Below are 14,208 nucleotides of genomic sequence, written 5' to 3'. Positions count from 1 at the left end.
CTTGGCCCCCATACACAGTTCCTCCACATCCGTAGTTGCAAATCCAAGGATTCAACCAACCACATATAATGTAGTACTCCAGTATTCACTATAGGAAAAAAAGCTGAATTTATGTGGACCCACACAGTTCAAACCTGTGTCGTTCAAGGGTCAACTATTTCTAAAACCCATTCTTACTTTGCTTAACCTTATTAACAAGAAGTGTGTGTATAAAATCCATTGAGCATAAGTTGATTTCCACATAAGAGTAACTGGATCTTTCTGCCTTTGGAAGGCTATGTTTTGCTAAATTTTAGCAACCTCCAAACAACATATTTCACAGACACCAATGGGTTGAGGAACCAAGGGCATAATTGGTATGTGACATAGAAAGGGCCAAACCCAGCCTTAAAAAAGCACACTGTTTCAGTTTAAGGGAATACAGACAGTTCCTGACTCATGATGATTTGAATTATAATTTTTTGACTTTATGATGATGTGAAAGCAATACATATTCAGCAAAAACCGAATTTTGAATTTTGATCTTTTCCCAGGCCATCAATACACACTATCACCCTCTCTTAAGATGCTGGGCAGCAGCAGCTAACTGCAGCTCCCAATTAGCCATGCAGATCATGAAGAGTAAACACTGATACACTTAAAGCCATTCTGTTTTTCACTTTAAATAAATTACATGAGATATTCAATACTTTATTATAAAATAGATTTTGTGTTAGGTGATTTTGCCCAACTGTAGGCTAATGTGTGTTGAGCACATTGAAGGTAGGCTAGGCTAAGCTATGAAGCCCAGGAGTATATTACGTGTATTACATGCATTTTTGACTTATGACATTTTCAACTTAGGATAGGTATATCAGGACATAATCCCATGGTAAGTTGAGGAATATCTGTATTTCAACCTCCAGGAAATAGAAGACTTGCAAAGAACAGTCTGGTAACACTGCTGCTAAGTCACTTCAGTCGTGTCCGACTCTGTGCGACCCCATAGACAGCCCACCAGGCTCCGCCGTCCCTGGGATTCTCCAGGCAAGAACACTGGAGTGGGTTGCCATTTCCTTCTCCAGTGCATGAAAGGGAAAAGTGAAAGTGAAGCCACTCAGTCATGTCTGACTCTTAGCGACCCCATGGACTGCAGCCTACCAGGCTCCTCCGTCCATGGGATTTTCCAGGCAAGAGTACTGGAGTGGGTTGCCATTGCCTTCTACCAATGTGAATTTACACATATGCTCGTCTCTGAGAAACCAATAATGCTGCTTCACTTTGTTTTCGTTTGCTTTAAACCTAAGCTTCACAGTCATTCACATGAGGTGACAGGGCTCCCCTGGTGGTTCAGATGGTAAAGAATCTGCCTGACATGCGGAAGACCCAGGTTCTGTCCCTGGGTCAGGAAGATCCCCTGGAGAAGGGCATGACAACCCACTCCAATATCCTCACCTGGAGAATTCCATGGACAGAGAATCCTGGTGGGCTACAGTCCATGGGGTCACAAAGAGTCAGACAAAACTGAGAGACTAACACAACAGCCTATTTATTTCACTAATTGGAAACCAATAAACTTGAGTTCAGCAAAAACTTGCTGGGGCCCTCCCATGGCCCGGCCCTTTGCAAGTCACTGATAGATCAGGGATGGTGGGAACTCTGTCATTCCCTCAAACAGTAGGCATTCTATAAATGATATATACCAGGGGTCTTCTGCATCCTAATGATGGACAAGCTAGACAAGCTCCTGTTCTCATGGAGCTTACATCCTGGTAGGAGGAAACAGGCAGTAAACAGCTAAGCAGAAAACACATGAGTGGTAAGTGCTGTGAAGAAAATAGAACAATAATGTGATAGCCAGTGTGATGAGGGAGGGTAGCCCTAGCCTTTTAAGTAGTCAGTCAAGATACCTCTGAGGAGGTAACATGTAAGCTGAGATCTGAAAGATAACATGGAACAAGGAGCTCGAAATCTGGGGAACAGCATTCAGTACAAAAACCCTGATCAGGAGTCTCTCAAGAAGCAGAAGTGCTGACAACTCCAAGCAGAGACCGAGCCATGGATCCCAAGTCAAATGCTCGAGATAATTTCCAGACTGAGAAGGTTAACAATCCTCTTGCCTTTCTACCCTCACTGAGGTGAGGCACAATGGGTAAGAAGTGGACCTGGTCTGAGAAGGAAAAGAACTCCCAGCCCTCCATTAGCACATCCCCACCCTGCAGTCACCTGTTCCTCCTGGAAGAGGCTGCATTCCTGTGACCTAACCAGTTTCTACCTTGTTTCTCTTAGTGCACTGCCATACACTAGAATTTTTGTTTGTTTGGTGTAGGGTTTTGTTGGTCCTTTTCCAAGTATCAATCAAAACTGCATACCAGCCTCCACACCTTGGAAATAATTAAATGACCTGCCTGATTTTTTTCAACCGGGTAACGCACTGTGATTTGCATCTGTTAAAGGACTTTATCTTAGGTCCTGAGGCTGAGCCATCTAGGACAGCTGAGGTGATTTTTGTTCTGCTTTGGCTGGTGTGGATGGTACATCATAGCCAAACACAAAAGCGGACCACATGCTTCATCCTGCCACACAGCCCCTTAAGAAAATTGCTCTGTGATGCAAATATATTCACCTTTTGCTCCTGAACTCAACGCGAAGGGTTTGTTTCTCTGTTAAACAGTCTTATTTATTTGGCTGCACCGGGTCTTAGTTGCAGCATTCTGGATCTTTAATTGCAGCGTGGGGGAATCTAGTTCCCTGACCAGGAATGGAACCTAGGCCACATACATTGGGAGTATGGAGTCTTACTTAGCCTTTGGACAATCAAGGAAGTCCCAACAGTCTAATTTTTTTATATTAGCAAAATTCTCATTATCTTGATGCTAGTTTTTTAAAAAAATTTTAATTTACTTTTTAAACTAGAATACAGTTGATTTACAATGTTTTGGTAGTTCCAGGTGTATAGTTAAGAAATTCAGTTTTATAGCTATATTGTCAGATTCTCTCATATAGGTTATTAGACTATTGAGTTCCCTGTGCTATACAGTCTTTGTTGACGTAGGTTTTCTGCAGACCTCTACAGCAAATATCTGCGGTTTAAGAGCAGATTTTGGATTAAAGTCCCTTTTTTCTGCTACCAAGGAAAGTGGGAGTCTAGAAAATAGCCTGATCTTAATGTCCAAGCGACGCACCTTCTAGCACAACTCTCGCTTATTTAACAGTTACAGTGGTGTAATCTGTGACTTCTACGTATCAAAGGCTGTGTGAGATATTAAAGACAAAATAAAACCTTCCCCTCCCCAGAGTGGGATTCCCTCTGAGCACAGAAGGTGCTGGGGTAGGTAGGGCTGGTTATTTGCATGCGATGGAGCTCTCGGCAGGGGGTGTGGGATGCGGTGTTCCCAAACCGACAGATGAGGGATTTTGGCCGCGTGGGATGTGAACTGCGGAATTCCTCTCCTCGGTTCCTGAGAGAAGCTCTGAAGGATATGATTAGAGACGCAGAGCGCGACCCTGGGGGCGGAGGGCGAGGGAGCGAGCCACGGACACCAACCCTAGCGCGCTTCCGGAAGCTCTCAGCCGACCGAGTTCGTAGGTTCTTCGGCCTCGCCTTCCCGGTCACCCACCCCCAACCCGAGGCCGACTCCGAAAGGCAGGCAGTTCCCTGGGGGCAGCGAGTGCAGGAGGCGCACCGTGGGCCCTCTACCCTCCTGGGTTCTACGTCTGCAGGTGGCTGAGCGGGGTAGGAACCGCGATCCTCACGAGCCAAAAAGAGGCCGTGGGCTCGCGCTCCGCCGAAGAGACGGCCGCAAGGCGCAGTGCGCGGGCGCGGCGCGCTCCGGCCTCGATCCGGGTTCCTGGGGGCGGTGCGCGGGAGGGGGCGGGGCTTGCGCGGCCGCGTGGGCGCCAGTCGCGCGGGAGGGAGGGCGCCGGAGGGAGGGGGCGGGGCCGCGCCGCCAGCGCCGCGCTGGGCCCTCTTGGCCAATGAGCGGCGTCCACATGCCGCGGCGGCGGCGAGAGGGGAGGCAGCCGCGGATAAATGCTATTAGAGCAGCCGCGGCGGAGCCGTCCCCGACGCCACCTCCTTCTCCTCCGCCGCAGTTTCCTCAGCTACTGTCGGGGGTGCAGAGCTGAGGGGACTAGGCGAGCGCTCCTCGCACCATCCCGCCGGCTCGCCTCCTTCGCTCCGTTCCGCTCTCAAGGGTCGGCTGATCACCCCCTCTTCTGGACCGGGCGGGGCTGAGAATCACCACAGGAGAACGGGGAGGGGGCTCCGGGGCCGCGGCCTGCACTCCCGGCGGGCGGTTGAGGGTGAAGGAGGCCCTCCCATCTGACGAGGGGAGGGAGGGTCAGGACCCCCCCCCCGCCCACCGTCCAGCTGTGCCCGGGGCGGGCACCGGCGAGGGCCGGACAGCGAGAGGGGCGGTTGTCTGGGGGAGGGGGCGCGGGGTGATTCAGCGCCCGACGAGGCGGAAGCGGCCGGAGGAGGGGGAGAGACCAGTCCGCGCCTGGGCGCCCGGGGTGGCACGAGCCCGCGGCCCGAGTGCGAGGCGTAGGCGAAGAGGCCGCGGGGACTGGAGGCGAGGCCGGCCGGGCCCCCGCAGCCATGGAGAACGCGCACACAAAGACGGTGGAGGAAGTGCTGGGCCACTTCGGCGTCAACGAGAGCACCGGCCTGAGCCTGGAGCAGGTCAAGAAGCTCAAGGAGAGATGGGGCTCCAACGGTAGGTGCCCGGCGCCGGGGCTGCAGGGGCCCCGCGCGGCTCGGCGCGGGCCCGAGAGCCAGGAAAGATGGCTGACCGGGCTCCACCTCGTGGGTCTCGGCTCCGCGCCCGCCGAGGGCTGCGGGCGACGGGTTGAGCCCGCGCGCCGGCCCCGCGGGAGAGAGGTTGCAGGCGTGGGGTGCCGGGGTCGGGTCTGCGCCTCATCTCGACATCCGCGTGGCTCCAGCCCTTGACCTTCCACCGCACGCGGCTAGCTCGGCGGCTTTTCACCAGCAGCAGCTGGCCCCGGCGGAGGGAGGGATGAGCCTCCTGCATCTGGGTTGAGCCCTGCGAGACATTTTCTCGTCCCTAGCCGGTTTTTGAGGCGTCGCTGTAGTTGAGAATGCCTCTGACCGTTCTACTACCCAAAGTTACACACCTGGCAGAAGTGATGACAGGGCTGAAATGACTCCTTGTTTCAGAAACCCTGCTTAGGTATTGATGAGATTTCACGTTTCGGAGTAGATCAGTACAACAAGTACTGCATTTTTTCTTGGGGTAGCATTTTGGTATGGTTTCTATTAAATACGGTTGAATGTTCATATATCTAGGTGCATCTTTCAAAGACGGTGATAATTTAGTAGTTCTTTTTGGAAAGACAGAGGGCTAAATTTCTTTTTTTTTCTTTTCCTTCTCTTGACACGTTGCCTGATGAATTTCTACAGAGTTACCGGCTGAAGAAGGTAAGTAATCAACATGTTTTTTCTCCCCTTTCTGTATGCTGATCTTAAGATGACACTTACAACAAATATGTTTCTTTCTAACAGGAAAAACCTTGCTGGAACTTGTGATTGAGCAGTTTGAAGACTTACTAGTTAGAATTTTATTGTTGGCAGCATGTATATCTTTTGTAAGTATAAAGAAATTTCTTTTCTCTCCCCAAAGTTGAGACTATACCTTAGATGAAAAAGCAGGGAACAGCTGTCTATTGAGTGAGAACATTTTATTTGGAGATTTAAGCTGTGTTTTCATGTTTTTGGTGTTTTTTTTTTAAATACCCTAGGTATTTGAAAATTATAAATAGAACACGCCATTCCTGTACAAAAAAGAAACGAATGCCTGACATTTGCGGTGCACTTAGAAATTGTTGCCAAATGTGGCGGGTAGGGTCTTCATAAGTTCTTGTGGTTTATCAGTTTTTAATATCAAAAAGTTCCTTATTGGAAGGCTTTTTCTGTTTGGGGTTCTTCCATTGTGTAAGATCATAGTAAGATGATGTTGGGCTCTTTGTAGTCTGTAAATAGAACTTACAAAAGGAATATTCCAGTTGCTCTCCCTTCCTGGTAATGGCAAGGTGACAGTTGTTTCTGACAGTGACAAGAATGATGACGGCAGTGATGGCACCACTGTTGACCAAATTTGGTCACTGACCTTTAGGGTAGTATATTTATCTAAATTGGACCCCCGTCTTGAGTGGCTCCTAGGTTGAGAGAACAAGGTTTAGTACAATTGGTTCTAGATCTTAAAAGAGAAAAAACACATTGTTTTTTCATGTTCTGTATGTGCTTACCCACTTGAGTCCTGTGTGGTTGCTAAGAAACTGGTGAAATGCAAAGAACAGCGGAAGAAAGGTGATGGGCACTGAAAAGGATAATTCTAGAATTTTAGTTTTTTTTCCTGTTCAGCATAAATGTTTTATTGCATGTTTTTTCTCATGAGCAGTGGACCTCCAAGTTTTCCTAAAAATGGTCATGAATAGGACACAGATGTTCTTAATCCTAGCAAGAGATGCCTTTTGTTCTTTATAAAGTACAGTATTTTATTCTTATAAAAAACAGGATGAGAAATGCAATAACTTTATTCAGGCTTTGCAAACTTGACGCAACTTCAAGGTTTCTTTTTTGTGTGTTTGCAAAAAACTCATGCAAGCCTCAGTGATCTACCTCAGTCTTTATTGACAACCTTACCACAGAGGGCTACTTTGAGAACTAAATACATGAAGCAGTGAGCATTTGTTTACTTTAGGTGAAGGGAAAAAATTGGCAAGAGGTGAGCTTTTTGAAATTTCTGACTCAAATTCTGCCGTGAAACTGAAATATATCATGCCATGTTAGCCAAGTGATGTGTAGCCATTAATAATTAATTCCTCACAAATGTCTTCTATGGTTTTCATTGAAGAAAATTAAGAGAGTATCATAGCAACTCATGCAGCATCCTGAGTTAATCACTCTATATCTTATATGTATCTGTTTTTTCTTGGTTGGTTAAAAAATTCTCAGTTAGTGGCTACTGCTTTACCAATTCAAAGAAGTAGTGCTGTTTAATTAGTTTCAATATATTGTTACGGGACAAAACAGCTAATGTGTTTGAGCTAGTATAATGCTTATGTTTAAGCTGGCTGCATAATTTTAAAATGGTCTCAAGTTTTGCAGTTTTGATACTGGGCTTCAGTAAGGTCATTGGGGACCTCTTAGAAGTTAATCAGGTGCTGTATACAAGCCAAAGATTAAATTAAATTTTTATTGAGATATTTTGTGTGTGTGATTTAAGGCAGAGTTGGAACATCAGTGGCATTATTTCCAGTAGACAGGCTGTTGACTGTTTGGGTTGTGTAGAATCTCGAGTGGCCAGTTTTGAGTGACTTTATACTAATAGTTTGCATTATGATGTAGTTTTTACTTTGTTTTTTTGGCTGTACCTCAAGTCTTGGGGGAATGTTACTTCCCTGATCCAGCTATGGTAGTGAAAGTGCCGAATCCTAACTGCTGGACCACCAGGAAATTCCCTCAAATGGGTTTTTAAATACATGCTTTAATTTTGTTATAAGGTAGAATGTTGATTTTTTTATAGCTTCATAGGTCTGTATTTCTCAGTTGAAGTTTTGAGTTACCTTCTCGGTAACTACATGGAGTTATTGCTTAGGAAATGAACTGTGTTAATGTTTTTATTTTATGGGCTGCTAAACAGAAAAAGTTTGGGCTTCCCAGTTGGCTCAGTGATAAAGAATCCACCTGCCAAGCAGGAGACCCAGGTTCAATCCCTGGAATGGGAAGATCCCCTGAGGAAGGAAATGAAGGAAATGGCATCCCACTCTGGTATTCTTGCCTGGAAAATCCTATGGACAGAGGAACCTGGTGGGCTACAGTCCATGCGGTTGCAGAGTCAGACATGACTTAGCGACTAAAGAAACAGGAAAGTTTAAACGTTTATTGTTTAGGAAGTACTGTAACTTTAATTTGCTTTTATTTGTTTGAAGAAGACATTGCGGATATAAACCTGTTGATTTTCTTCATGGGGATTGGAACTATTGCTACATTGTACTTGACCTTTTCATTCCACATTTCTTTATCTGTGAAAAGAGCACTGAATCTTTTGTGATAATCAGTTGATTCCTATGAGCTACCCTGGTGGCTCAGACGGTGAAGAATCTGATTTTGTTGATTCCTGTTTATCAGGCAAAACAATAAAAAGTACACTTTCTTTTGGAGAAGCAAGGAGGTTTATAATCAATACATGATGCATTATCAGGTTCTACTCAAGTTAAGAAATACTAGGCTTTAGTGACATATTTCAAATATCAAATTAAGTTGTAAACTGTTAACCAAAGTTAATATTTTGCTGATGCAGAAAGTAGGGAACAGCATTAATGTTTTACACTTGTGACCTGTAGAGATAAAGTTTAATTAACTTGTCCCTTGGGTTGGAAGAAGTGAGCTGTGTGTGTGTCTCTGTTGCATATGAAGTAACATTAGAAAGTCCTTGATATTCAGTACCTTCCTTTCCTTTCACTTTTTCTTTCCATCCCCCTTGTTCACCAACTTTGCCCTTCATATAACACATCATGATTGCTTAATTGGACTGCCTGTTCTTTTCTCTCTTCACTGCTTTGTTAGGAATTGAGCGACTTAGGTACATAGCACGAACACTGGGGATACAGCTTGGAAGGAAATACAGTATCTTACGTGGAGCTGACATTCTAATGGAGACAGATAAAAAAGTAAAATATTTAATAATCTGTTGGATTGCAGATAGCGCTGTGGATAAAAAATGGGTGAGGAGGGTGGTGGTGGAATAGGGGACCATGTGGAAAGAGTGCAGTTTTCAAATTGGGAAGTCAGGAGAGACGTTTAAGGTGATGGTTACCTGAGGGAGGTGAACATGAAGACTATTTGTCTCATCTGTCTGAGTCATGTCCTCTGTGGTAACACAATTTGCATAATTTTTTCCATCTTTCACCCCTATTTTCCCATCTCAGCTACTTAGATTGACCCTAAAATGCTAATTAAGCTTTCTTAGACCAAGACACTTCTCAACATTTGGTTTATATTTGAATAGTTTGTCTTTTCCTACTGAAACCTTTGAAAGAACTATTAATTCCTTTTAGAGCCTAGGTTAGTGCTTTTGTTAAAAGAAATACCTGGATGAGTTTGTGTTGGTAGCATTTTCAAAATACATGAAATTCATTTACTTTGCTTTTCTCAATAAAATGTATTCAAGAAGTATTTGATAATGTAGTGATTTTAAATTTTTCCTGTGTTTTAATTATTTTGAAGGATAAAATGGGCAGTTTACTGATTGGTTTAAGTAATTTATTTAGAGTCTGTCTTTAAAAGATGGTTTGAAAGGTGAATGTCTATGGGGTTTTTGTTTTATTTTAAAAAAGATTGTGTTCTCAAATCTGAAAATATTGAGTGTTTTCACATGAACTTTGTATCTGGATTGAAAGAGTATATGGTCTAATTCATACCATTCTTTTTTTAAAAAATTATTTATTTTGAGTGTATCGTCGTTGCTCTTCAGGGACTGGGGGGTGGGGAGTTTTCTCTAGTTGCGGTGAGCCGGGGTTGCTCTCTAGTTGCAGTGCAAGGGCTTCTCATTGCAGTGATTTCTCTTGCAGCTCCCAGGCTCTAGAGCACAGACTTAGTTGCTCTGTAGCGTGTGGAATCTAACCCGATCAGGATTCAAACCTGCATCTCCTGCATTGGCAGGCCGATTCTTCACCACTGAGCCACCGGGGAAATCCCCGTACTATTCTTATAATGGCTGGATTTTTATCTCCCTAGATAGTTGTTGGAACACTTATCGGTGATACTTTCTTATGAAGTGTTCAATTTCTAATTTTTCTTTCTAAAATTTTTGATACAGATTTTTCCTTCATCTAACAAGTATTTGAGTGCTCAAATGCGTTGCAGATTTCTAAGGAGACAAGGAAGAATGCAGACCTGGTACATGTTTTAGGATCCTCAGTCCCAAGAATGTGCTTATCTCTCATTTTCTTTTTACAGTCTTGTTAAGAGTTCTGCATATTACTCTGACATGTAGATAATTGAGTCACACAGTACCATGACCTAGTTTATACCAGAACGTGTCTTTTTACCTTGGATTAAATTTTGCTTAATTAAATCCTGCTCTCTGACATTTTTGGCTCTACCATCATAAGTTATTGTTGAGATCAGTCTTATAGATAACAAAGATAAGGTACACTATCCTATCTAAAGTTAACCTTGCTAGGGAATTTCCCTGGCAGTCCAGCACTTTGGGGCTTTCCTCATGGCTCAGACAGTAAAGAATCTGCCTGCAATGCAGGAGATCTGGATTCAAACCCTGGGTTAGGAAAATTTCCTAGAGAAGGGAATGGCAACCCACTGCAGTATTCTTGCCTGGAGAATTCCATGGACAGAGGAGTCTGACAGGCTACAGTCCATGGAGTCGCAAAGAGTCGGACACAGCTGAGAGACTAAGCACACACAACACAACCAGTGCTCTCACTGCTAGGGCCTGGTTTGATTCCTGGTCAGGGAACTAAATCAAGTAACCTAGCAAGGGGTTACTTTGAGTAGGATTGACAAGTTTGAAACTTTTGATCTTGTTGGATCTGGATAATGTAAGCCCCAGAAGTACTTTTACTGTATTAATAGTGAAAATCAGGGAAAGAAGAAACACTGCCTAAAATGATTCTACAGCAGTCTTTCCAATTCCTTTTGATACTGTTGATGAGTTAGTTACCTTCTTGCTCTGTGTTTAGTTCATATACTGCTAAGTAGGGACTTGGACCTTAGATGTTGTATGAGATTTGTTTATTTATGCATCTATATGCAATAAATATATGGTGAGCATTGCCTACATGCTGGAGACTCTTCTAGGACCCTGCAGATAGAACAGTGAACAAAAGGAAATACAAACAGATAATCCTTTATATTCAACCTGTTCTCAATAGAGATTTTTTAGAAACATTTCCCCTCCCTGCCTCTGTATATTTTGTGTAACTTCTGGTAAACCGTAATTATGAACTGACTGTACTATAATGCTAAAAAGACATAATAACGTGTCATCCAGTTTCCCTCGCCTTTTCACTACCTCCGTCCCAAACTCATGAAGTCTTTCATTTCTCAGCAGCATCTTCCCATTTACACAAGAGAGATTTTCGTTTCAATTAAACAAAACCATGAAGGACTACACAGTGTGGTTTGAACATGATTGACTGTATTGATTCTTAGGAGTGAATGAAATATGTTTCACCTTTATTTTTAGTTATAGCACTTATTTCTTTGGGTTGTGGGTTTCAGAATATTTTTTTGAAGTGTTGAGCAAATTGGTAGTTGTCAACTTAAATAGGTCCAGCACTGTCCTTCCACATTTAAGAGATTTGCCCACTACTTGTTTATCAGGCAATAATCACACATTGGACAGAACCTTCAAATAACGGAATTTCTTATGCATAAACATTTAAAGTCACATAGTGGAAGAAAAGGCTACTGCATAATACAGATGAGGGTTGTTGCATTACTGATGAATACCACTTGTGCAAAGAAACCACACATTTCTTGAAAAGTAGAAGCTGCTTGCTTGCCTGAGTCTTTTCCTTTGCTCCAGTGGATATGGAATATTGCTTTAAGTTTGTTCCTTAGGCCTAGCTGCCAAGAGGGAAATTCATACTCACTTTAACAAGGTGTGAAGCTTATCTTACAGTTGCTAATGCCTCACTGACCTTTTGGAAAGGTCCTTGCTACTCTTCAAGTTGAGCCATTTTTCTCCCCCAAGAGCTAATTAAGTTTCTTATTTCTGATATGCTCTCCTTGGCAAATGTTTGAAAGGCTAGTATCAAAGCAGCTGTGATCTTGCATCTATCAAAATTTATAACTTCCTAGAGAAGTTTTCATTCTGGCATTAGGCCTGGCCTTAACACCAGGAATGCCCTGTCGAAAGCTTGCAGCAACAATTTCTATTCATTCTGGTGTTTTTGCCTGCCCTGGTTCATTAGCTGTCAGTTGTGACTGGCATCTTTCAGGACCTTGTCCTTGTGTTTCCTGGATTTTTTTCCTGCTCAAATTGCTGTTTCTTTTGTTGGTGCTAGGGTGGTGAGAATACCTGTCTAACAAATTGATACTTGTTGTTAATTCATTGTTGCCCTCTTTTAACTTGCAAAGTTCATGTTGGATCTTGCCTTAATCATCTTTCTGCTTGTTTGCTGTTTCTGTCAAAGCTCATCTTATGGTGTTCAGTAGGTACAAACTTAGTCACTGGCTGCATTATTGCCATAAATCATATCTGACAATATTCAGTATATCAAAAAGAGTGCCTTCCTTGTTTACTGAATAGATCTTTTAAAGAAAAGATTTCATTGTGGAATATGCAAACATTTTAAGTAGTGTTAAAAGGCAAAGGCAAATCATACCTCCCAGATTGAATCATGAGATGTGTTTAACTCCTTTTGGATTAGCAGTTTTCTACAAAAAATTGTTGTTAAAAATTTAACCATTTAGATGCCTCTTTTACTTTTTATTTATCATTGTATTGGATTCTCTCTTATTACAGATGCTCAATTATGAAGTACAGTGTGGCTGTCTTTTAACTTTTAAATCTGAGAGTTATGGTTGGGTGAGCTAGAGGTTAATTCTTTGCTCATTTTTCTTGGGACAGTGTTCTGTGGCCAGTTATGACATTTTTGGGCTTAGATCATCTCTGAAATGCTGTGTTGCTATACTAGATGTCATATGGAGGTTAACCTTTAGAATACATTACTGATCTCAGAACAACCTTGCAGTGATGACCTTCAGTAACACCACTGAAAATATGTGGGACATTAGCAGTTTATATACGCTAATATTAAAGTCAGTGGTTAAATTACTTTTACTATGAATTTGTGCCACGTAGGTATTATCTCATATGAGTATTAACCAAAGTAACAAAGTTTGATGATTGCCTTTTAAATTTAGGTATTTATTTTATTTCTTCTGAAAAACATACATAGGAAATGGATGGGATTTAATTCTCCAAAGTATTTGTTTTGGATTTTAAACCAATTACTACATGAAAAATAGATTACTTCTTAAGGATATTGTTAAGTTTATAGTTTTGAGTGTTAAGAGTTAGAACAATATATAAGCTTGTCATTTATGTCATTACATTTTGCTACCTTTTGTTTCTAAGGATGATAAGAAAAAATTTTATGTATCATAATAATTCCTTTAGTGCCAGCCACTTTTGTGGTAAGAACACATAAATAAATAAATGTCATTCTAATGACATTTAATAATAAATGTCATTTCTAATAAATGACATTTCTCTTTTAGGTTCTAATAAATGTCATTTCTCTTTTAGGTTTTGGCTTGGTTTGAAGAAGGTGAAGAAACAATTACAGCTTTTGTAGAACCCTTTGTAATTTTACTTATATTAGTAGCCAATGCAATTGTGGGTGTATGGCAGGTAAGCAATAATTCCTGCAGTGCTAAATTTTGTTAATTAACGTAAGAGATTTGAACTGTTAGTTAAACAGTTATCTGTTTTTTTCTGGTGTGTTGACTAAAAATAGCTGTGGAACTGCCTGTGTTTTTTATCCATTTAATTAATGGCAAAATTTTAGACCTCATGCATATATACTCTGCTGTTAAAATGCTCCATGGTAGCATGGAATCAAGAACAGTGGTTAAAGAAGCTACTTAAGGAAAACCAGAAAATTTTGAGAACCACTGTCTTTGTTTATATTTTGTAGTTGCTTCCTATGAAAGACTTCATAAATCCATTGTCATTTTTATTATCTTTGGATTTGTGTGTGTGTGGATTTAGCTATAAAAGTTATTTGAATCCTAAATAATTTCACTTTCAGAGCATATTCCTGCCTGTTTTCCCTTAATTGTCCAGTACCCAGGCCTTATTCCCAGAATGGAAGATAATTTTCCTACAGAAACATCATGGGATCACACTTTTGCCCTACGTCTGCATGATTTGTCTCCTGCAAATAGCTAGTTTGAGAATTTTAACTTTTCTAGAACTGTGGGTCTGTTTGATTTTTGTTTTTTATATAGTTTAACAGACTCAGACTAATATTTCACAGTCATCTTTTGAATATTAATCTTTTAGATTTTTGACGGATATAGTCACCTCTTTGAGGACTAAAATAGAGTGCATCTGCATTCTTAAAAGTGCAAACATCTTCTACACATACTTAGTCCTGTTGAAATTGTAAACTTATCAGTAAACATGAAGGCCTTTGGGTAATGAGCTCATTTAGAAAGACGCCTCCTTAGAAGAA

General features: G+C 42.0%; 1 protein-coding gene across 6 annotated transcripts in view; it reads left to right on the top strand.

Moving 5' to 3' along the window:
• Positions 1-4,020: 4,020 nt before the first annotated feature.
• The window catches only part of ATP2A2 (ATPase sarcoplasmic/endoplasmic reticulum Ca2+ transporting 2), a 59,021-nt gene continuing 48,833 nt past the window's right edge, over positions 4,021-14,208 (top strand). For 5 of the 6 annotated variants that reach the window (XM_081539997.1, XM_081539994.1, XM_081539995.1 and 2 more), the window contains exons 1-4: positions 4,021-4,697; positions 5,402-5,419; positions 5,504-5,586; positions 13,278-13,382. In XM_081539997.1, coding sequence (XP_081396123.1) covers positions 4,580-4,697; positions 5,402-5,419; positions 5,504-5,586; positions 13,278-13,382 — 324 coding nt within the window. In that variant the 5' untranslated portion in view covers positions 4,021-4,579. The remainder of the gene's footprint in view (positions 4,698-5,401; positions 5,420-5,503; positions 5,587-13,277; positions 13,383-14,208) is intronic. The other variant, XM_081539993.1, reaches the window with a different exon arrangement.

Source organism: Giraffa tippelskirchi, chromosome 11 (genome assembly GCF_054371585.1).
Source record: "Giraffa tippelskirchi isolate mGirTip1 chromosome 11, T2T-mGirTip1v1.2.pri, whole genome shotgun sequence".
NCBI lineage: Eukaryota > Metazoa > Chordata > Mammalia > Artiodactyla > Giraffidae > Giraffa > Giraffa tippelskirchi.
Note: the sequence above shows the minus strand (reverse complement) of the source record. Positions and strands in the feature narration are given on the sequence as shown.